This window comes from Hemiscyllium ocellatum, chromosome 12 (assembly GCF_020745735.1).
Source record: "Hemiscyllium ocellatum isolate sHemOce1 chromosome 12, sHemOce1.pat.X.cur, whole genome shotgun sequence".
Taxonomy (NCBI): domain Eukaryota; kingdom Metazoa; phylum Chordata; class Chondrichthyes; order Orectolobiformes; family Hemiscylliidae; genus Hemiscyllium; species Hemiscyllium ocellatum.
The window spans coordinates 7,491,744-7,516,814 of record NC_083412.1 but is presented as its reverse complement, the minus strand read 5'-3'; the positions used below and the strand labels follow the sequence as shown (position 1 = coordinate 7,516,814).

Sequence of the window (25,071 nt, the reverse complement as noted above, 5' to 3'; positions counted from 1 at the left end):
TGCTTGCATTGAATATTCATATCATGCTTTTAAAAAAACCGGAATTCAATATATTGCAATATTTGTCTATTGGCGCATCTTGGTGGCTCAGTGGTTAGCAGTGCTGCCTCACAACCCCAGGGATTTTTGGGTGAAAATTGAGATTTTTTAGTACCTCACTAATTTACTAAGGAGCAAAGAGTTGACCTGTTTAGCTTTTTAATCCTTCTAAAGTGGGCATAGTTTTGGATAGAGCTCTATTTTGTTATAGGCGAAAGTGAGGACTGCAGATGCTGAAGGTTAAGTTAAGATTCGAGTAGTGATGGAAAAGTACAGCAGGTCAGGCAGCATCTGAGGAGCAGGAAAATTGATGTTTCAGGCAAAAGCCCTTTACCAGCTATGAGCTTTTATTTAAGGTCGGGGTGGAATGTGTTGGTTGAGTTGATGAACTGTTCAACTTCCTTTATTGAAGCACAAGGTGGCACCGATGCAGTCATCAATGTAGTGGAAGAAAAGGTAGGGAGTGGTGCCGGTTTAACTCCAGAAGATGGACTGTTCTACGTAGCTGACAAAGAGACGGGCATAGCTGGGGCCCATGTGGGTGCCCATGGCTACCCATTTCGTCTGGAGGAAGTGGGAGGATTCTAAGGAGAAATTGTTGAGGGTAAGGACCAGTTCAGCCAAACGAATAAGAGTGTCAGTGGAAGGGTACTGGTGGGGACGTCGGGAGAGGAAGAAATAGAGGGCTTGGAGGTCCTGGTCGTGGCAGATGGAGATGTAGAGGGATTGGATGTCCATGGTGAAGATGAGGCATTGGGGGCTCGGGAAATGGAAATCTTGGAGGAGATGGAGGGCATGGGCGGTGTCCCAAAAGTATGTGGGGAGTTCCTCGACTGGGGGGATTGGACAGTATCAAGGTAGGTGGAGATGAATTCGGTGGGGCAGGTGCAGGTTGAGCCGATGGGTCGGCCTGGGTAGTCTGGCTTGTGGATCTTGGGTAGGTAGGAGGTAGAATTGGGCTGTGTGGTGTTAGATAGATTAGATTTCCTAGAGTGTGGAAATAGGCCCTTCAGCCCAACAAGTCCACACCGACCCTCCGAAGAGCAACCCACCCAGACCCATTCCGCTACATTTACCCTTGACTAATGCACCTAACGCTACGGGCAATTTAGCAAGGCCAATTCACCTGCATATCTTTGGATTGTGGGAGGAAACCGGAACACCCGGAGGAAAATCGCACAGACACAGGGAGAGCATGCAAACTCCACACATACAGTTGCCCGAGGTGGGAATTGAACCCGGATCCCTGGTGCTGTGAGGCAACAGTGCGAACCACTGAGCCACCGTGTTGCCCCCAAACTCGACCAATGAAGTTGGAAGCCGTGGGTGGGAGGTCCCCTGACGTGATGAGGTTTTGTATGATCTGGGAGATGATAGTTTTGTGATGAGGGATGAGGTCAGGTCAAGGGGGCAGGAGGAGGTGTCTTCAAGTTGGCGCCTGACTTCAGCGGTGTAGAGGTCACTGTGCCAAACTACCACTGCACCCCCTTTGTCCGCTGGTTTGATGGTGAGGTTGTGGTTGGAGCAGAGGTCTGCGTGCTATGAGGGTGAAAGGTCGGAGTGGGGCAGGGGGATGGACGGGTTGAGGCGGTCAATGTCTCGGCAGCAGTTGGAAATAAGGAGGTCGAGAGTGGGTAATAGACCGGCAAGGGCTGTTTAGGTGGATGGGGGGATGTTGGAGGTGGGCATAGGGGTCCTTGCAGGGTGGGCGGGAGCTCATTCCTGATGAAGGGCTTTTGCCAGAAACATCGATTTTCCTGCTGCTCGGATGCTGCCTGACCTGCTGTGCTTTTCCAGCACCACTCTAATCTATTTTATTATAGCTTTGTGTCACTTGTCATGAGTTCTCAAACAGATTTGATCAAGGCTTCCATCTTTATTGTTGGCTTTTAAAAGGGTTATTTCTAAATCCTTCGAGTGCTGTTTTCGAATCACAAAATCCTACAGTGTGGTTGGAGGCCATTCAGCTTATTGAGTCCACATTAACTCCCAAAGAGCATCTCACCCAGACAGAGCAGCATACCCTATCCCTGTGACCCTGCATTTCCCATGGCTTATCCACCTCACCGACATATCCCTGGCCACTATGGGTAATTTTGCATTGCCAACCCACATAACCTACACCAGAACAAAGAGTGAGCAAGAGAAGGATAGAGACCTCCTTCTGCAAGGGAGATTGTGTCTCTGTCTGTCTCTGACTGTGTGAGGAAACCGGAGCCATCCAGAGGAAGCCCATGCAGTCACAGGGAGAATGTGCTAACTGCACACAGACAGGTCTCCAAAGGTGGAATCGAAGCCAGGACCCTGGGGTTGTGAGGCAGCAGTGCTAACTACTAATCCACCATGCAAGAGAACAGAAAATATGCCAACATATTGCAATATATTGAATTTGGGTTCTTTTGGCCATAATAATTTAAGCAACATGATGATTAAGTTCGCATCGATATTTGGTGCTCCTACCTTAGGGTTTAAGTCTGAAGCAATATTGATTAGATAGGATCCTTATACCTTATGTTGGGAATCTAAGTTCCAACTAAAGTGAGCAGAGTTATCTGAATTTTAGTTGAGCAATGATACTCATTTTATGAGACAATGCAGGCATGCTGGACCACATGGCCTCCTCCTGTGCCATAATACTTATGCAATTCTGTGAAATGTTCTGTATATCTGGCCTCTGTTTTGAAGAAGAGGTGTATTTGAGTTGAAATGTTAACTCTGTTTCTCACATTTTTCCTTTCTTTTCATTTCTGGTGTCTAGCACTGTGCTTTTATTTTAGGTAATGGAATTGTTCCTCTTCTGAAGTCTGCATTCAGGGTTAGTGTTGGCACAGTTTAAAGGGAGTTCTAAACTTTGCCTGCGTCATGTTTGACCTGGGAGTCTTTGATGCCAAACACAAGATGTGAACAAAGCTTTGTTCTGCCATACATCACACCTGTTATCAACTCCTACTCCCCACAACCTCTGACAAAAAATAGGCCTGGCTAATGCACTGATTTTATCGTCAGTGTCATTTATATATTGGGATTGAGGTAACAGTGAGGTAATCTGTAGAAGGGATGGGAGTTTGGAATCAATCTAGAGATGAACAGTAAATACTGGCCCAGCCAGAGACGGCAACATCTCATGAAAGAATAATAATAAAAAACTTTTATATTCTTTCATGGGATGTAAGTGTCTCTGGCTAGGTTCGCATTTATTATCCAATACTAATTGGTGTTTAAAGGTCTTGATGAGTGCCTTCTTGACCCACTGCAGTCCTTGCGGCAGAGGGCCACACTTGGTGAGGTGGGAAGAGAGTTCAAGGATTTTGACCCTGTGACAGTGAAGGTAATGTAAGTCAGGATGTGAGTGACTTGGAAGAAACCTTACCCTGATTCCCGCCCTTGTCCTGTGGGTTGTGAAGGTCATGGCTTCTGTTTTATCCCCTCACAGGATGTGGGATTTGCTGCTCAGGCTATCATTCATTGGCCATCCTTATTTGCCCAAAGGGCAGTTAAGAAACAACTGCATTGCTGAGAGTCTGGAGTCACATGTAGAGGTGGGGACGGCAGATTTCCTTCTCTGAAGAACATTAGAACTAGATGGGTTTTTCTGACCAGGTTTTTATGGTCATCATTAGACTCTTCATTCCAGATTTTTATCGAGTTCAAATTCCACTATCTACCATTGTAGGATTTGTTTGTGTGACCCAGAACATTAGCTGGGTCTCTGGATAATATCACTACACCATTGCCTCCCCTAAGTGAGGATGATGCAATCAATAGTGGATCCTTGGGTGTATTTCTGTAGTGCATCTTTATAGCTGGTATACACCGAGGTGGGGAAGAGTGAATGTCGAAGGTGATGGTTTGGATACTGTCCAGTGGATTGCTTTATTCTGAATGTATTTCAAGCTTCTTGAATGTATTTGCAGCTATGCTCATCCAGGCAGGTGGATTTATCATATTTGTGACTTACTCCTTGCGGATGATAAGGTGACCCCAACTGAAGTAAAGGAAGTAATTGTTTTAACATGATTATATTTTAGTCACATAAGTGCGAGATATAAACCGTACTCATTTAAGGTTAGCATTACCAATCTTTCAGGTTTGCTCAGGAGTTGTTAAGACTTGCACAATGCTGTGAGAAGTAGGAGAAGGACTTTTTTTTTGAAACATTTTCATTTGTTAGTTGCAAAAATATTGGACATGGGAGAGAAAGGTTAGGTGAGCAACATGTGGATAGAGATCATTTGATAAATCTTCCAGGAAGATGTCCAACTCAAGTTAGTAATCCATTGGAGTCCCTGAAGCTTGTTATTACCAATCTGATCTTGATTTAGCATGAGTGTGCATTACATGGTGGGCAGCTCAAAATGGCTGTGGTCTATGCAGCAGTTTGGTTTGGAGGGGAAGCGGTGTAGTCCTTTCATGTCTGGATATTTGGTTAGCTAAAAAAGAATGATTTGTGTAGATTAAGTTGCCACTTTGATCCATATTATTTTGTTTTTCCTTTACCTTTACAGTCTCTCATTTTCGATGAAGTTGACCTGTCTGATGCCAGCGTTGCCGAGTCCAGCACAAAAAACGTGAACAACAGCTTCACGGTATGATTTGATTATTGTCATTCCTTTCTTGAAGTAGGAAGATGTTGGCTTGGTTATTACTGTCTCTGGCATTATTATCACAAAGTCATGGATTGCTTGTCACTTAATATTGGCTCATTGTTTGCACTCTTTGTGGAACCTTGTTGAAAACGTTATTATCAAATTGAGAGAATGACTTGGAATGCTACTTTCAGAATGACTGGTGTGATTTGGAAGTAGTCAACTTTGGCTGTCTTCCCAACCTCACTTTTTTACCTTGACTCAATGTTTTAACTCTTGACATTGTGGAGTCAGACCCCAATATGATATGATATCACATGATATTTCGTACGATATTTCAATGCAGTTTTGAGACACGGCAGTACTGTCCGAGGTGCAGCCCTTTGGATGGGTTAATAAACTGCTACTTTGCCTGTATGTTCACATGATTCCAAAAGATATTTTTGGAATAATTTGAAGATAACAGGGCTTTTTCCAAGTATGGTGACCAACATTGTGACCTCAACTGAAAAATGCCACCGACAAAGTTCATGAGTTCTCCATTTTATTTGCCATTATTTTACTAAAGTGGATTTGAATGAACTCACTAATATCGTTTTCTGAGATGAGGTTAACTGTTCAGGTTCACACACAACTTATTTAAATGCACAAATTTCTGAACATAAACGTTAGTTCATGTCTTTATGGAATAGAGATCTCACAAGCCATATGCTAAATTTTATCCCCCTCACTGAAGAAATTCTGTGCTGTGACATGTTGGAAGCCTGAATGATAAGGGCACAGTGAGCACCATAATGGAGCATCTGGGACCTGAGCGAACAACATGACAAAGAAGGATAAAGGTGGATAAATAACCAGAGGACTGACTGAGGAGTGTGAATTAGAATTTAATCAGATGGGAAAGGAAGATTGGCTTATGGGAGGTGCAGGAATATTGAGATCTGGGGGCATTTACCTGCAAGTTTTTGCAGGTGAAGTACAACTTTTGCAGTTATTGAGGCACTTGGGATCCTGTGTTTTATAAATAGACAAGAGAATACAAAAGGCAAGAAGTTCTGCTAAGCTCAAATTGGGCCCTGGCTTAAATAATGTCTCTAATTCTCAACACCACATTTAAGGGAGAAAGTGCAGGAGCAGTTTACTCGGACTAGTTTCTGGGATGAGGGAGACCATTGCCTGCACAGACGAGAGAGGTTTGAGTTGTCGTCCTCGTGCAGAAAAGGCTAAGAAGATTTTGACGAAGACATTTAAAATCATGAACGATTTAGATAGAATAAGTAAATCAAAATTATTTCTGTTGTTTCTGGGGGGCTGCTAACTGAGTGCATAGATTTCCAAACATATGAATTAGGAACAGTAGTGTCATTTAGCCCTTTTAAGTCTGTTCTGCCATTCAGTGGCTGGTCAGGGTTGATCTTTTGTTGTTTCAAATTCCATATTCCCATCGAGATCCTGATAACTCTTTGATTCGCTTAACATGAATCTATCTACTTCTGACTTAAATATGTTTGATTCCATTTTCACCGCCTTCTGAGGCAGTGAGTTTCAAAGTTGCATAACTCTCTGTAAGAAAATGATTTTCATCTTTGTCCTAAAAGGGAGATTCTTCATTTTAAAACAGTTCTCTTAGTTCTGGACTGACTCAGAAGCACAAATACTCTTTCCACATCCATCTTGTCTACACCTTTAAGGATCTTGTACATTTCAAACAAGCCACCCCTGACTTTTCTGAACTCCATTGGAAACAGGCTCAGCATGCCTGATCTTTCCTTAAAGGATAGTCCACTCATTCCAGTTATAAATTCCATAAGCCTCCCCGATTCATCTCTAACGCGTTAACATCCTTCCTTAAATAGGTTTATGTGTTTGGCAAGAATACCAAAGGCAGCATGAGAAAAAAAAACTTTCTTCTGTCATGTTCAAATCCTGATAATGGAACCATAAAGCGAAATAAACAAATTTGCTGAATGATCCACAAATGAAGAAAATTTCACCTTTTGTAACTTTTATTTTGGCATAAATCAGAACCAGTCAAGATTAAACTTGAATTAACATGCATCTAGAAAGATATACTTTTAAATATTCAATACGGAAAAGATAAATCTTGCACAACTACAAGTGCCCACATCACTTCACACAAACTATGTAGTTAACCAATCCCAACATCCTGTTGATTAATCATCCACAATAGGTTAAGAATCCTAGCCCATAACAGCTTGGCACCTCCTTAGGTATAACATCATCAGAGAAGCACAAATCTCTGTCTCTAGGATTATGACGATGCTGACAATGTAGAATTTTCAGAACTCCTTTTCAATCAACATTCCAGTCTATTCATGATATGGTCACCTGTTTAGAAGAATGAAGGGGGATCTCACAGAAACATATAAAATCCTGATGGGACTGGACAGGCTAGTTGTGGGAAGAATGTTCTGAATGTTGGGGAAGTCCAGAACTAGGGGTCGCAGTCTAAGAATAAGGGGTAAACCGCTCAAGAGTGAGATGAGGAATAATTTCTTCACTCAGAGTTGTGAACCTGTGGAATTCTCTACCACAGAAAGCTGTTGGGGCCTGTTTGCGAGATATATTTAAGAGGGAGCTGGACAGGCCCTTGTGGCTAAAGGGATCAAGGAATATGGAGAGAAAATGGGAGTGGGATGTTGAAATTGCATGATCAGCCATGATCATATTGAATGGTGCTGCAGAGTTGATAGGCCGAAATGTCCACCACTGCACATATTTTCTATGTTTCTACAAAAACACTAAGGTCATGAGCATTTCCAACCTATCCATATAATTTCTAGGTTTTAGATCTTTATAATCAGATTTTCTGTCTCCATTTCTGTCCACCAGAACCATTGATCTCTGTCTGAGAGTGATTTGTTTTTCACATCTATCCTTGTCTGCATTTCTGCATTGTTGGAGGGTCAAACTACTTTGCTTTAGGCTCTCTTCCATGTCTTCAGATTTCATTTCTGTCTGACTGCAAGACCTTTGTCTTCATTTCCTTCCTCAGTCAAGTGTTACCAGGTCACATGGTCCATATTTCTTCCTATTCAAGAAAATTACTATTGATCCTTTTATAATTGAAGCAAACTGTTAAAAGCCCTCTACAAACACTCTCAAAATCAATTACAGAGTACACAGACATTATAAAGGAAGTACAAATCATCTTTATGGACCTGCTTCCAGGTTCAAGGTTGTTACATCTGTGTGGGGCTAAAATTGGGAATTCACTACCTCATAGTGTGATGAAAACACACTCATTAGTTATTTTCAAAACAATATTGGATAAATAGTGGAAGCAAACATTGCACTGATATGGGCGAGAGCAGGGAAGACATATTAACTTGATTATACTTCTGAAACAATCTGTGAAAATGGTGTTTAAACTGTTAGGAAGAGCCTCTTAACTTTCCATGTCATGCTTTATGGACATTTAAGATAGAACATCAGCAATTTCTTTCAACAATCAATAGAGGGCAGTTTGCATGTGCTGCAAGTGTAACTAGTAGAGTTGACAAAGGAGAGCCAGTCGATGTGGTGTATTTGGATTTTCAGAAAACGTTTGATAAAGTTCCTGATAAGAGATTATTGTGTAAAATTAAAGTGTGTGGGTTTGGGAGAAATGTTTTGAGATGGATAGAAAACTGTTTGGTCGAGAGGAAACAGAGTAGGAATTAATAGGCCCTTTTCAAATTGACAGGCAGTAAATAGTGAGGCGCCCTAACTGTTCGCTATATTTATTAATGACTTGGATGAGTGTGCAAAATGTAACATCCCACAGTTTGCAAATGATACCAAGTTGGGTGGGAGAATGAACTGTGACGAGGATGCAGGACCCTCAGTATGATATTGACAGGTTGGGTGCATGTTGAGAGCATGTTGATAGAAAAGCACAGTAGGTCAGGCAGCATCTGAGGAGCAGGAAAATTCGACATTTTGGGCCTGAGCACTTTATCAGGAATCAGGAATTAAGTCCCTAATGATGGGCTTCGGCCTGAAACGTCGATTTTCCTGCTCCTTGGATGCTGCCTGACCTGCTGTGCGTTTCCAGCAACACACTCTCAACTCTGATCTCCAGCATCTGCAGATCTCACTGTCTCCAGGTTTGTTGAGTGGCCAAGCCTCATTCCTGATGAAGGGCTTATGCCTGAAACATCGATTCTTCTGGGCAAGCAGGTGCAGCAGGCGGTAAAGAAAGCAAATGGTATGTAGGCCTTCATTGCAAGAGGTTTTGAGTATAGGAGCAGGAATGTGTTGTTGCAGTTATACAGGGTCATGGTGAGGCTACACCTAGAATACTGTGTCCAGTTTTGGTCTCCAAAACCAGAGGCGAGAGTCCTAGAGCACATCCCCTGCCCAGTGTCCAGTCACCACAATCAGGCTCTGATTGTCGTTGACCAAGGGGATCATCCTTGTATTTACCATACCTGATTCAGGAGGTGACCAGCTGTCCATAATAGCAGCTGTTGGGAATGCCACGTGGCAAAAGGTCTAGCAGTTTTGGGGTTAGACTCAGTGACTGCACGTTGTGGCTCTAGGTGGTCCTCAGTTGACCACATAAGGTCCTCAATTTGTAGTGGAATGAAAAGGTCAAACGTAATAATCTCTGCCTGGAACCTTTGAAGTTTGGTTCCAGTGGAGGCGAGAAATGGTGGGCTTTGACTGTACAACCAACCTGCTCACATCCTGTAAATGATTTAAAAAGCTGTTTCAAGAAAAATAAACCATGATGTGGAGATACTGGTGTTTGACTGGGGTGGACACAGCACCAGGTTATAGTCCAAAAGGTTTATTTAAAATCACAAGCTTTCAGAGCGCTGCTGCTTTATTCGGTGAAAAGGTGTAGTAATTTTGTTGTAGGGCCAGTAATCAGAATCTCAAGCCAATGCTCTAGGGACATGAGTTTTCACCATGGCAGATGCTGCACTTTGGATGAAGTAAAATCTGGAATTAACAAGCTAACCTAATGGCGATCATTAGGTTCCTGTCATTTGATATATAAAAAAACAGTCTGGTTCACTATTGTCCTTCAAAGAAGGAAATCTGCCATCTCATCTGCACGTGACTTTGGACCCTTAGGAATGTGGTTTCTCTTAAGTACCCTCTGGAAAATTAGGAATGAGCCAAAAAAATGTTGGTCTGGACAGGGATGCCTACATCCCATGAATGAATAAAAAAATTTAACAATCCAAAGACATATCACAGTGCAGCATGGAATTAGAGAAGTCTTATCATTTCAAGGCCATGAATCAAATAAAGGCACATAAGGCATGTTTCCCTAAGACAAAGAAACATTCAAAAGTATGAGCAAGTCAGGAAGCATCTGGACAGGGAGTTGTTCTCTCCAAGGTATTGCTGATGTGTTGAGTGCTTTCCAGTATTTTCTGTTCTTGCTTCAGGTTTCCAGAACCTACCACATTTTGCTTTGTTTACAGTATATTTCCTTATTCAGCTGAACATTCACTTCGCTGTGGAAAATGAATATTCCAGGAAGGCAGTTGACTTTTAGAAAAAAAGAAATTCTTGGTATTTGACTATAGCTGGACGAGTTTGGCATGAATGCTAATTGCTATGAAGAGACCTTGTTGGCATCTAGATCTTGGGAATATGAACATGAGTGGCTTTCGTATCTGAAGAGTTGCAAATGATGGTGAACACTGCAATCTTCAGGGAACATCTCCACTTCTGACCTCATTGGTAAAACAGTCATGGATGTTTGGGCTTGAGGAACAATGCAGCGTTGTCCTGAAGCTGAGATAATCCACTTCCAGCAACCACTTTCCTTTGTGCTAGGTGTGATTTCAACCAGTGGAGAATTTACCCCTTGATTCTCACTGACTCCAGTTTTGCTGAGACCCCACATTACCACATTTCTTCAATGACAGCTTGGATGTCAAGGACACAACCTCTCAGCTGTAAATACTTTGGCTTATTTTCTTAAAATGTACTTTGTAGGGGCCAGCTTGTGGCACAGTGGTAGGGTCCCTACCTCTGGACCATGAGGCCTGGATTCAAGTCGGCTGTGTAATAACATCTCTGAACAAGTTAATTGGAAAAATAGGGGAACGTCCAGTTTGCATTCCTTTTTATAAAACTGGCTGAATTGATGTTTTGGATGTAATTGCTGTAAAATGTGCACTGTTGTGATTTTATCAGTAATTTATTCAGTCTGTGGAGAAGCAATCAAGTAGATGGAAATGAGGCAATTGTAGCCAATCATCATGCACTTACAATAATGATATTTTAATGTTGGACGTGCAGATAACAAGCCATTTAACTAGTATAATTGTCAGTATGTTTGTTTATCCTCTCTGGAATGAACAATTACAGTTGATAAGTGATATTCCTGATGCACCCAGAGGACTGAGAGTTCATGTGGGAATTTTATCTTGCTTGCTCAAGAATGGTTTCATAAACGTGGTATATTTTCAACATTAATAGTGGTTCCATCAGCTTATTTTGCACAGCAAAGTAAAAATACTGCATAAAACTCCATGTTAGTGATTCTAATTTTCTAGGATGTTTTGGGGAAAGAGTGAGGGGTAATATGTCTTTTGCGAGCTCTATCCTCGCCAGGGATAGAGTTTTAAGATTGCTGGAGAAAATCACAACGTCTGGCAGTCTGTGTGAAGAGAAAACAGCATTAATGTTTTGAGTCAAAATGTTAATGCTGTTTTACCGTCACAGGTGCTGCCAGACCTGCTGGATTTCTGTTTTGTTTTGTTTCTAATCTCCAGCATCTGCACTATGCTTTAATTTAGAGATTTATGATGTTTTACAAAGATCAGACTGATCAAGGCAAGATGTAATGCTTTAAAAAATCCTTGCCCTTAATTGCCTTTAACTAGGAACACCTCCAAGCCAAAAAGGATATAAGGCAAAGAAATAGTTCAATTGGGAAGAGGGGTTTGAAGAGGAATGAGCTACGAGTGATAAATGGTATGTGAAAAAAAGTTCATCACTGCATAACCATTGAGCTTTGATTGGTATGTCTATTTGGAGGAGAAAGTGAGGTCTGCAGATGCTGGAGATCAGAGCTGAAAATGTGTTGCTGGAAAAGCGCAGCAGGTCAGGCAGCCATCCAAGGAACAGGAGATTTGACCATTGGCTCCTGGACCTGTTTCAGCTTGTTATAATAGATTGAAAGAAAAAATTACCTTCAGAAGGCTTTAAGTATTAGTTAGCTGAAACATTAGCTTTAGAAACCTTCTTATTTGTTGTTCTTGTAGCTTTTAAATGACTTTTTCTTTTGCTGTCACTTCATTCTTTTTTGCAACAAAGGAAGAGATTAGGCCTGTTCTTTTAGCCGTAGTATTTATACTAATGGTGCAATGTTTTAATTTGTGCGGGATTTTATCATGAAGTGAACATTGCTTTGTTAGAATTCTTGCAGTTCCCAGCTTGTGTAAGCATAATTTTGATGTAACTAGTTGAAAATTTTTATCCATGTCTTGTGTGAAATCACATTTGGTTTTTGGCTAAGCATCTCTTGATTTTAATATTCTCAGCTTTGTTTTCAGGTGTCCTTCATTTCTCCTGCTTTTCTCCTGCAGCCCTACCTACACCTCTGTTTGAGATCTTAGTACTCCTTTCATTTGATTGAGTGATTTATTGTTGCATGTATTGAGATACAGTGAAAAGTGTTGTAGTGCATACTGTACAGACAGATGGTACCATATAAAATGTATCAGGGTGGTGGAACTGAGTGTAGAATAGTGTTACAGCTGCAGGAAATGTGCAGAGAAAGAGAGAATGGTCAGAATTAACATTTGAGAGGTCCATTCAAAAGACTGATAAGAGTGGAGAAGAAGCTGTTCTTGAATCTATCCTTACGTATATTCAAACTTTTATATCTTCTGCCTGACGGAAGAGGGTAGAAGAGAGTATAACCAGGGTGGGAGGGATCTTTGATTATGTTGGTTGCTGTCCTGTTGCAGTGGGAAGTAAACCAAGGGATAAAAGGTTGGTTTGTGTGATGGACTGAGCTATATTCACAACTCACTGTAATTTTTTGCTGTCTTGGGAAGAGCAGTTGCCCAGCAATGCTGTGATGCATTCAGATAGGATGCTTTTTATGGTGAATCTATAAAAATTGGTGAGAATACTTGTGAACATTGCCAAATTTCCTTCGCCTCCTGAGGAAGTAGTGATGTTATTGTGCTTTCTTGACTGTCGCGTTGATGTGGGGGGTGGACCAGGTGTCGTATTGAGTCGCATTTAATTGTGACTTTTTGGGATCTGATTTTAATATCTTCATCTTTGGCAACGTTGTCTTCAACTGCCAAGATGCAATATTTTGTCATTTTTAAAATCCGCTTTCCTGCCCTCTTCATAATATCATGAGGGGCATAGATAAGGTGAATTGTCAAAATCTTTTCCACAGAATGGGGGAATTCAAACTAGAGGGCGTGAGTTTAAGATGAGAGGGGAAAGATTTAAAAGGGACCTGAGGGGCAACTTTTTCACATATAGAGTGGTCCGTATATGGAACAAGCTGCCAGAGGATGTGGTAGAGGTGAATATAATTAGAACATCTAAAAGACATTTGACAGGTACATTGATAGGAAAGGTTTGGAGGGATAAAGATCAAATGCAGGCAAATTGGACTCATTTAGTTTAGGACACCTGGTCAGCATGGACAAGTTGGGCCAAGGGGTCTGTTTCTGTGCTGTATGAGTCTATGAATCATATCTCTCTTCCCTGAGCCTCCCTCTCTTTTTTAAGACACCAACTAAAATCTACCTCATTGATCTGTCTTTTGTCATCTACCCTGATGTCTCCTTGTGTGGTTGGTGTCAAATTATGTTTGATAACACTCCTGTGGAAATCCCTGTGGATGGCTTTGGGGTATACAAGTGCAGGTTGTTTAACGGATTGAGGAGGGTATGAACTTAATCCCAAATTAAATTTGCATATCCTTGGTAAATGATGAGATATGCCTGGCCCACACCTCCTTGTTTTAATGAATGTTTGCCTAAGATTCAAATGAAGCTTACCTCTGAAAATGTAATGGAAGCATTTGGTTCCTTGCTAACGTTTCATGGTGCCGTTGACATGAGCAATCTAATTTCTGGGGGCAGAATACCTTTTGTTACTTTCCATCTGTATAACCATCTGGCTGTCAATTAATAAAAACATACAGCTGAAAATGTAAAATCTCACTTAATTAGATTTAGCAGGATTGATTCAAACTCTCCGCTCACCAAGGACTGGTCATGTTTATTTTACAGCCAAGTATTTGAATGCGCTTTGAAACGAATTCTGGCAAATGAATTGTTCCCAAAGTCTGCATTAGTTGAAGCATCAGCTGAGGCACAGTGGCTAAGACTTTCACTTGAGTCACAATATTATAAATTCAGGTTTGACTGCATAGATTTGAACACAAGTCATATTCAGATACAGCAAAATTTGGGAAGTCAAACAGAATGATTTTTCTAGAAGTAAAACCTAGAAGTAGGTATGATTTGTTACTGTTGTATAGAACATTAGTGAGACCAACTCTGGAGTACAGTGTATAGTTTTGGTCTCCTTAATTAAGAAAGGCAGTCTATTCTCATATAACACGATTGTTTCTTACCTGTGCGATCCCGTGTTATGAGAAAATCGCGTCATAGCAGCACCATTTAAAAGGAATCGTGTTATAACCAATTCAGGTAAGGAAAGTTAGCATTCTACAAAAAATGATCTGAATTCTTCAATTGCGTTATAGCCAATTCGCATTGAAGAAATATGCATTAGAGCAGAACCAACTGTAATGTAAATGCACTGGAGGACATTTAGAGAAGGTTCACTCAGTTAATTCTTGGAATTTCTGCGTGTGTGTGTGAGTGAAGGTGATGCCGAAAGGTTGGACTGACTGGGCCTGTTCAATTGTACTTTCAAAAAATGTAAGGTTACCTTGTTGAGACACACAGGATCCTGAAGGGATTGTACAGTATAGATGCTGAAAGGCTGCTTCCCATTGTGGGAGAGGAGAGAACTAGGGGACACAGACTAAAAATAAAGAGGTTGCTAATTAACATGACAATGAGGAGAATTTGTTTCCCTGAAGATCATGAGTCTTTGAAAACTCTCTTTGCCAAGGAGTGATCGACGCTGGGCCACTTTGATGTAATGGTGGATAACCATTGACTTGTAAGTCAAGAATTTATCAGCAGTAGGCTGGAATGTGGACTTGAGGCCATATATTAGGTCAGCCAGCATGTTATTGAGTGGTGGAGCAGGCTCAAAGGGTCAAATGGTTTACTCCTGCTCTGAGTCCTCTGTTCCTAAGTACATATTTTAGGTTAACAATTTAGGGCAGTACTGAGGAAATGCTGCATTTTCTAAGATGCTGTATTTAGATGAGATGCTAAACTGAGTTCACATTTGGCCTCTTGGGTTACATAGAAAGATGTGATGGCAGAAGTGGCACAGTGGTTGTGGGCGGCACGGTGGCACAGTGGTTAGCACTGCTGCCTCACAGTGTCAGAGACCCGGGTTCAATTCCCGCCTCAGGCGACTGTGTGGAGTTTGCACGTTCTCCCCGTGTCTGCATGGGTTTCCTCCAGGTGCTCCGGTTTCCTCCCACAGTCCAAAGACGTGCGGGTCAGGTGAATTAGCCATGCTAAATTGCCCGTAGTGTTAGGTAAGGGGTAAATGTAGCGCTTTGGTGGGTTGGTGTGAACTTGTTGGGCCGAAGGGCCTGTTTCCACACTGTAAGTAATCTAATCTAAAAAAGTACAGAGCAATAATTATATCTTCACTTGCATTTGTGAAAAGCAGATAATGTGCTGTTTATCTCATTGTAGTTTGTGGGACATTGATGCATTGGAATTGGCTGCTGCATATCCTGCATTACTGCAAAGAGTGTGTTTTCAGTCCTTAATTGCATCAAAAGCACTTTGGGACATACTAAGGTCAAGAAAGACACTGTATAAATAAATGCATGTTCTTTCATTCTTTTTAATTTTAGAACAAAATACTGAGTTAGTTTAATATTGTCTTCAATTTTACAAGATATATTTTGAACTGCAGAATCTAGGTCTATGATCAGCTATATCATTAGGGTATATCAGTCTGTGCATGGCATACCTAAACCAACAGTGCTGGAAGATGGTTTCTTGATGAATCTGGAGGCATGGTATTGCTATTAAGCAATTCCAGAAATTGGAGCAAATTCTCAGTCTTAGGAAATGGATGCTAGGAGCACATCACAGAAGTCAAGAGTAGGAAACGCTCCAGGAAAATTTTTCTTTCTTCTTAGATAGTCCCTCAGAGTTGAGGATGTCTTGTTTTCATTCCGGTTTGATGAGTAATGCCACATGGAGGTCAGATGGTGTTTGAAGTGTTGGGTAGATGGAGGCTCATGTGCTCCCTCTCATATCCTGACTTTATGTTTCCAGCTAAGTTTCTCGAAGTATACAGTGCCTTCCTGAATGAACCTTCTCTATTTTGGCTGGTCACAAGTCAGGTGAGTAAGTTTGATTTCTTCAGAGAGAATTTAGGACATGCCTAAAGTACTCAGGAGTGTATTAGCTAGAAGGGGAGGTTGCATAAACTTGGATTGTTTTCACTAAAGCGTTGGAAGCTTCAAGGCGACCTGCTAGAAGTATATAAAATTAGGAGAGTCATGGATGGGGTGGATAGTTGGAGCCTTTTTCTCCGGGTGGGAGTGTCGAGTACAAGGGAGCATAGGTTTAAGGTGAAGGGATAAAGTTTAAAGGAGATGTGTGAGGCAAGATTTTACACACACAATAGTAGATGCCTGGAACATGCCTGGAGGTGGTAGCAGCAGATATGATAGCAATGTTTAAGAGGCCTTCAGACAAAAACATGAACAGGCAGGTAATAGAGGGATATGGACCTTGTGCATACAGATGGGATTAGGTTACAATGGTTGACATGGTAGACACAGACCTGGTAGACCAGAGGGCCTGCTCCTGTGCTGGACTGTTTGCTGTTCTATTTTGATGCTTACTCTCCTCTTCTTCCACAATAGACTTCTAAAGAAAGAAGATTTTTGGGAGTGTGACACAAGTACATGGCATGCATGATAATCACAGCACGCCATAAACAGACCTTATAATGTTAGTGCTGACCCAAACTAACCCCTGCAAACTTTATGGAAAATTGATTCAGAGTCGCAGGTGGAGATACTGAGAAGGGCAAACAGTGTTGGTCAGAGTTAGAGATTTTAGGGAAAAAGAAGCGGATGTAAATTCACAGTAGCCCAACCTCCAGTGGTCCAAAAGGAAGGAGGATGAATTGGAGGATTTGGGAGCAAGGATGATGTGGCGATTGGCCTATTTGATTACTGACCAAAAATCATAGGAGCAAAAGTAGGGTTTTCAGTCCACTGAGTCTGCTCTGCCCTTTGATGACACCATGTCTGATCTGATTATCTTCAACTCCACTTTACTGCCTGTTCCTTATCACCCTAATTGATTAAAAGTCAAGTCTGTCTCAGCCTTGAATATACTTAATGACCCAGACTTAACAGGCTCCTGAAGTAAAGAATTCCATATGTTGACTACCTCTGAGAAGAAATTCCTTCTCATCTCTGTTTTAAGTGTGCAATCCCTTATTCTAGGTTATGTCCTCTGATCCTCGATTTTCCTTTCTCCATCTATCCTGTTAATCCCCTTGGAATCTTGGCATGTTTCAATAAGGTTGCCTCTCATTCTTCTGTATTCCATTGAGTACAGGCGCAGTCCACTCCATCGCTCCTTCTATTCCTGGTAAAAGGTAAAGATAAAATTTCAGAGGACCATAAGACTGCTGTCTCATTAGAGACAACTAGTTGCTGTTTAACTTAAGGGTTTTCACACCTCAGACAAAGTGAGAGGTTGAGGAAAGAGTCCTTCATGATGATAACCTCAGCTGGTGCAGGAATTGGACCAACACTGTTGGCATAATTCTACATTGTACACCAGCAGTCCAACCAACTGAGCAAACCATACCTGCTATCACCTTAGTGAATGGTCTTTGGACTCCCTCCAATGCCAGTATATCTCTATTGGATAAAGGACCATGACTGTTCAAACTATTCCAACTGTGGTCTGACTATAGTTTTAGAAAAACCTCACTGTTTATATTCAATCCATTTGAAATAAAGGCCATCATTCCATTTCCGTTACCTATTACCTGTTGACCCTGGATGCTAGATTTTTGTGCTTCATGGACAAGGATTCCAAAATCGCTCTGATTTGTAGCTTTTTGCGTTTTCCTCAGTTTGAATAATGTTCAGCTCCTCTGTTCTTTCAAAGTGCATAACCTCACATTTCCCCACATTATATTACATCTACCAAGTATTTTCCCACTTGCTTAACCTGTCTATATCCCTCTGCAGACTCTGTGTCTATCCTCAGCACTTGGCTTCTCACTTATTTTTGTGTTACCTGCAAACTTCACGAGAGTGCATTCACTTTCTTCATTCAAGTCATGATATATATTGTCAGTATTTGTGCCCCAGCACTGATCTCTGTGGTACACCATTTGTTCCCAGTTGCCAGCCTAAAAATGCCCACCCAACACTCTCTTCCATGATATTATACTACTTCCAACCGGTTGCAGGGGAAGGTGCCGGGAGTGGAGATTGGGTTGTTGGGGGGTGTGGATCTGACGAGGGAGTCATGAAGGGAGTGGTCTTTGCGGAACACTGATAGGGGGAGGGAAGGGAAATATATCCCTGGTGGTGGGGTCCGTTTGGAGGTGGCGGAAATGATGGCGGATGATATGCTGTATACGGAGGTTGGTGGGTGGTAGGTGAGAACCAGTGGGATTCTGTCTTGACAGCATCTATGCCAATGCATTAAAAAAGCAAAATGAAACTCAGTTCAGTTTTCTTTAAGACAGTATTGTCTTATCACTTGGACTAGCTTTTGCAGTTTGTTTTTGAAAGTTTCTAAAAATAAATGTCATCATTAATGTTGCATTATTGGCTTGAGTCAAGATGTTTTCATGTATCCAATGAAACAGAGGAAATATTAATGTTAAATGTTTACTTTTGTTACTATCTAAAAGTCTTTTAATTGAAAGAAAACCAATCAATTGAAGCAGGAAACTGTAGAGTGTTGTATGATTTATCTTATATTGATATTTATTTTCTGTCACCAGCTTTTTAGCTACCAGAAAATGTCCATCTTCTGAACTTGGTAGTGTCCACTTGAAAGTTAGGTTGTAAATGTTGGTCCAACTCCACTGATACAGTTTTTAGAATATAGTTGCTTCCTATATATTGAATGGCTGTTTCTGAGGGATAGGGAAATGTGTCACTTGGTGGAAAAATAGTAATAAATAAGCTTTTGAACAGAGTGCACAATCTCAGTCTTGGCTCTGTTTGCACTTTTGGCTAAGTTAAAAGACCATGAGAAGCAGATGGGGTTGGCTTTTTCCTTAACTGACCTTAGTCCATTCCATGATGTCCTCTGTAATAATGCCTCCTGAGTATTATCACATTGGTAAATGGTCATAAGAGGTTGGAGGTGCTGCTGGAATTTTGATACGTTTTCACAATGCATTTCTGGACTGTGCATATTGTAGCCACTACAAACACACCTTTCAATCGTCCTGCTTGGAACCCATTAACAATTTCAGAGCAAGTAGGACGAGCTCTGGTCTCAATGCAGCTACCAGTGTTTGTTGTGGAAGGGATAGATGTTGATTAGGTACCTGCGACGCTGACCATCTTTGTCCTTGATAGCATCAATGTTCTTCAGGATACATCCTCTAATCAATGAGTGTTTGGTCATAAACTGGCTTTAGCTTTGTAAAAGGCAGTAAGGCTTTCTGCTGTCTGGAAGGTATACTATTGGTCACAGACTTCATGAAACCCTGCTCTGTCTGGTGATTGAATCAGAGTTTTAGTTCAACTTGGATTTTGAGACATATTTTAATTGAAAAAATATACTTTATTTATAAAAAAATAAATAAATATGTACATACACAGTTACTGCAGCAATTCTGTATAGTCTTTGCATATGAATAACAAACAAACATTGGAATTTGGCAGTTCCAAAAAAAATCCAAAACATTTATTTCTTATGCTGGACAATATTTACATATATTTGAGACACCAAGAGATAACTGAAAGATCTTGGACAGTGGTCTTTCCCCTCAGCCCCTTTGTGGCAGCCGCCCCAAGCTTTAGTGCATCCCTCAGCATGTGGTCTTGGACCACTCGCTTGAGGTCATATCTTTACATTGGAAGACCAACAATGTTTTGGGCAGACCAAAAGGTGTCTTTCACTGAGTTGATGATCTTCGAGGTACAGTCAATGTTTGTTTGTTTTGGTGTGCGTCCCAGAGCTGCTTGCGATGAACCTCAACAAAAACCACTGCATCTCTCTTCACACCTTCTTCCCGTTCCAGAAGAAGATATGTGACAATCTCTTTGTCAGCACTGCCACTTTGAGGGTAGCATCCAATGGCACATGGAAACTGGGCAGTGCCTTTCTCTCTACGTCATAGTGCTTGTTGGAAAGTTCTGGCGATGAGGCATTCTGTTCAGGGAGTCATGTGACAGGATCTACCCTCTCCTTTTCCCGCCAAGTCTCAAGGATGCTACACGCTGACCATTGGCTGTTGCACTTGTGGTAAAAGGTGTTTTTCTTTACAAACTTTGCCACTAAGGACAGCTGATATGGGACAGTCCAACTACTTGGTGCGATCTGCAGTGTCAAGGCCAGATCCATCCTCCTCAACGCTGTGGAGAACTTCAGTACATAGTGACACTTAGTGTTTGCATACTGAGGGTCTAACACAGCTTGATGAAGCTGCACACAAAGGTGACCATCAAGATGAGGGCGGTGTTAGGAACGTTTACACCCTCGCCACACCTCATCCAGAGCTTGTACATGTATGTTATCCAGATGTTGTATCTGCGGACATGGTCCATCTTAGACCTCCAGATGAAGTGGAAAATAGCTAGAGCCCAGCCTATTCAGCCATTCCCCACAACCAGACTCTCCAGTCCCAGCAACATCTTTGTAAATCTTGATATCTGTAGCTTTTTAAATGGCTTTAACGCATTTCACAACAAGAATTGATTTAAGTATGCAGAAAATTGGGCGGCACGGTGGCACAGTGGTTAGCACTGCTGCCTCACAGCGCCTGAGACCCGGGTTCAATTCCCGACTCAGGCGGCTGACTGTGTGGAGTTTGCACGTTCTCCCCATGTTAGCGTGGGTTTCCTCCGGGTGCTCCGGTTTCCTCCCACAGTCCAAAGATGTGCGGGTCAGGTGAATTGGCCATGCTAAATTGCCCGTAGTGTTAGGTAAGGGGTAAATGTAGGGGTATGGGTGGGTTTCGCTTCGGCGGGTCGGTGTGGACTTGTTGGGCCGAAGGGCCTGTTTCCACACTGTAAGTCTAATCTAATCTAATCTAAAAAAAAATGATTGTACTGAATGCTTATAGTATTTACATTGCTGTGAATGAACATGTCTCAAGATTTTTAAGCTTTGTTTGGTGCATCCACGCTGAGTTCTTTGGTTATATTCAACTGCGGAAGCTTACAGTCCACAGCCCTTCATTATGTGATCAGAAGACAGACAGAAGGATGGGAGGGGATTTCTCAACTGAGTAATGTGCTGAGTGTATCGCTTGGAGAGGGATGGCAACCCTCCCTCTCTCAATCCACTTATGTTTATAGATATCATTTTTGGAATTTAGATTTTAGAGTAGAGACAAGTTATTTCTATTAAGTATTTTTCTTTTCCCAAAAACTGAGGTCAGAGACCTGGAATTGCATTTTGTCAGAGACATGTGATTCCGGAGCCCTGTTAATGACATTTATAGTGTTTATAGTATTAAGTTTTTGATAGATGCAGTAAAAGTAAAAGGTCATGCACTTTGTTTTCAATTTAGCAAAATCTAGGTTTGGACAGTTTTCTTTAAAAAATGCACATCAGAGGACACCAGAATTGAGTTTTGATGCAAGTTTAGTTTCACTCCTTGAAAATGGATTTAGGGCAGTTCAGGGAGGGAACATGTCATCTTGGCAGAAGGTTTAGTTTGTGAAACATCCAAGGCAGGGGAACTTGGTTATGATCTTGTTGAATGACAGAGCAGGCTGAGGAGGCCTACCCCTATTTCTTATGTTCCTAGGAAAATCCTGTGACCAAACTGTAATTATTTTTTTGCTGATGGAAAGTATTATTAGGGTACTCTGAGATTGGTATGAATGGAATTTCCATGAGGGAAATGGGAGAGTTGGAAATGGGTCAGAGCTGGGCAGTGCAGTGTAGTCTTTGCCATAGCCTCTGTATCCAGCACTGGCCAACGCACTCACTTCCGTTCTCATTCACTTACCCACCGGCAGCTGCTGCTGTCCAGCACCCTGGCACTCCGCTGGATGGAAGTAAGGATTTCCTCCTGCATGATGGCCTCCTGTTTTCTTTCTGCATCAATTGGATCTGGGTCCTCGTACTATTGTGTGTGCTTGAACCGCTTGGTGTCTGCCCATCTCCCTGCAGTTGGCAACAGATTCCAGTTCCCAACCACATCTCAGACTTGAAATTGCTGTAGCTTGAGCCCATCAATCAATGTTCACAGAAATTGCTGGAAAAGCTCAGTAGAACTGAGTAAGTGTCACTGGACCAGAAACATTAACTCTGATTTCTCTCCACAGATGCTGCCAGAGCTTTTCTAGCAATTTTTGCTTTTGTTTCTGATTTACAGCATCCACACTTGGTTTTTAAACAGTATTCACACCTCTGGCTGGATGCACCTCCCTCCTGTTAAAGGAATTCAAGTTGGTTTCATAGCTGCTCCCTATGTGTATGTGCTAAGCAATCAATGTTTCCCTGAACCTTAATCAATTAAGGTTTTAACAAATAAAAGAGATTAAGCAGTCTTAACAATGTGATTGATGAGTCATGAGCACTTTACGTGACATACCAGCAGAGGATGGGCCTGCTAGTTGGTTGATGTCTGAATGTAAGCCTCGCCTTTTCTTTCGACTTAAAATTTAAAAGCAATCTGTTTTGGAAAGAGTACCCCAGTTTTATAAATTGTATCCTAGGCTGCTGTGGGAGATGTGGGAAGAAATTACAGGAGCTCAGTTGCAAATTTGCAAATGGTCTCTGGCCGCAGAAGAGTGGAGGAGAGTTAATATGATTTACATTGTACAAGAAGTATGGTAGAGATAGACCAGGGAACTATGGACCAGCAAATTTAACAATGGTGGGGAAATTATTTGAGGAAATAGTGAAGCAGAAAGTAGATTTCCAGTTAGAAAGGCTAAGTTTGATCGGGGATAGTTAATGTGGCTTTGTCAGAGGGAGATAATCTTGTGGAATTTTTTGTGGAGGTGACGAAGTGTTTCCATGAAGGTAGGGCAGTTGAGATTGTTTTGTATGGATTTTGGCAGCTTTTCATAAGGTCTCACATGGGAAAGTGATAAAGAAGGGAAAATGTCATGAGATCCAGGATATGTTGGATCCAAATTAGAGGACAGGGTAGTGATCGACAGGCAGCTTGTGTAACTGAAGTCCAGCAACAGTGTGCCACCTGGGTCAGTGCTGAGTCCCTTTTATTGTTTGTGATATTTAAAAATTATGTTGATGAGACTGTGGGAGAGATGGTAAGTCAGCTTGCAGATGACTGGGCAGGTGGTTTAGACTAGATTACTTACAGTGTGGAAATAGGCCCTTCAGCCCAACAAGTCCACACTGACCCGCCGAAGCGAAACTCACCCATACCCTTACATTTACCCCTTACGGGACGTTTAGCATGGCCAATTCACCTGGCCTGCACATCTTTGGACTGTGAGAGGAAACCGGAGCACCCGGAGGAAACCCACGCAGTCACGGGGAGAACGTGCAAACTCTACACAGTCGGTCGCCTGAGGCAGGAATTGAACCCGGGTCTCTGGCGCTGTGAGGCAGCAGTGCTAAGCACTGTGCCACCGTGCCACCCACGGTTAACAGTGAGGATGAGGGTGTTAGGTTATAGGAGCATATAAACGCATTGGCTATATGGGCAGATGAATGACAGGTGGAATTTATCCATGAACAGTGTAAGGTGATGAAGTTTGGAAGATGGAGCAAGATGGGGAGTACAAAGGGATCTTGGGGTGCATGTTCATAGATCCCTAAAGGTGACAAGACAGGTTAATAAGATAGTTACAAAGTCATATGACACACTTACTTTTATAGCTGTGGCGTAGATCAGGAGAGCAGGAGACCATGCTGGAGCTGTATAGAATTTTTGGTTAGGCCACAGCTGGAGTACAGTGTATAGTTCTGCTTATCACCCTACAAGAAGGCTAGAAGTACATTGGCAGGGGCATTCACCTGGATTTTGCCTGGGATGGAGCATTTCAGCTTTGAGAAGAGGCTGGATAAGCTCAGGTTGTTTTATTTGGAGCAGAGAAGGTTGAACCTGGTAAGATTGAGAGGAATTGAAAGGGTGGATAGACAACAAGAATATCCATTATTTGAAGGGTAAATAACAAGAGGGGACTTTTTTTTTAAATAAAGGGCAGGTGGTTTAGTAGGGATTTGGGGAAATTCTTCTTTCACCCAGATGATGTTGGAAGTTTAGAATGTCCTGCCTGGGGGTGGTTAAGGTAGGAAACCTCATAATCTTTTAAAAAATACTTGCATGAGGACCTGAAGTGTCATAACATTCAAGGCTATAGGTGTCATGTGGGAAAGTGAGACTAGTGTTTGAAGTAGTATATTTTTGACAGTACACGCTCGATGGGCTGAAGACCTCCTTGATTTTATAAAAGTTTTGGTTGACTCTCCAGGTATTGCTTTAATAAGTGTGAACTGGAAAGGTTAAAATAAAGGAGATTCAGAAGGGCTGCAAATACAGCATTGGAAAATCCAGCAGATATCTGTTGGGCACCAGGATACTTAGTGAAAATACGAGTGATTTGGAGATGCTGGTGTTGGACTGCGGCAATGCTCTGAAAGGTGGTGCTTCCAAATATACCTGTTGGACTATAACTTGGTGTTGTGTGATTTTTAACTGAAAATAAGAGTGACACATCTGTTCACATCAGCGGCAATGAATAACTCTTGCAGGCTGTTGAATGTGAGACTAGATAATTGACTGAAGGTTACAGATATGTGAACTGATGTTGAGTCAGTCTCCCAATCTTGTTAAGATAAACAGTTATTTTAAATCTATCAAAATATTACCTTCCCATGTCAATTGTTATCACAGACTGTTCTGCAATTATTTACAGTGCAGCGAGAATTAATGTTCTCTTCTAGACTGACTCAGCCTTTGGGTCAGTTGCCATCAGATATTCTCATGACATGAGACGATGGAAGGAGAAAGTGAGAACAGTAGATGCTGGAGATCAGAGTCGAAAAGTGTGGTGCTGGAAAAGCACAGTAAGTCAGGCAGCATCCAAGGAACAAGAGAATCAGGAACACATTCCTGATGAAGGGCTTATGCCCGAAACGTCGATTCTCTAGCTCCTTGGGTGCTGCCTGACCTGCTGTGC

At 41.8% G+C, this 25,071-nt stretch overlaps 1 protein-coding gene across 4 annotated transcripts in view; it reads left to right on the top strand.

Moving 5' to 3' along the window:
• dgkh (diacylglycerol kinase, eta) overlaps window positions 1-25,071 on the top strand; it is a 570,460-nt gene that overhangs the window by 240,000 nt on the left and 305,389 nt on the right. For all 4 annotated transcript variants that reach the window (XM_060832853.1, XM_060832854.1, XM_060832851.1 and 1 more), the window contains one exon: window positions 4,545-4,625. In XM_060832853.1, coding sequence (XP_060688836.1) covers window positions 4,545-4,625 — 81 coding nt within the window. The remainder of the gene's footprint in view (window positions 1-4,544; window positions 4,626-25,071) is intronic.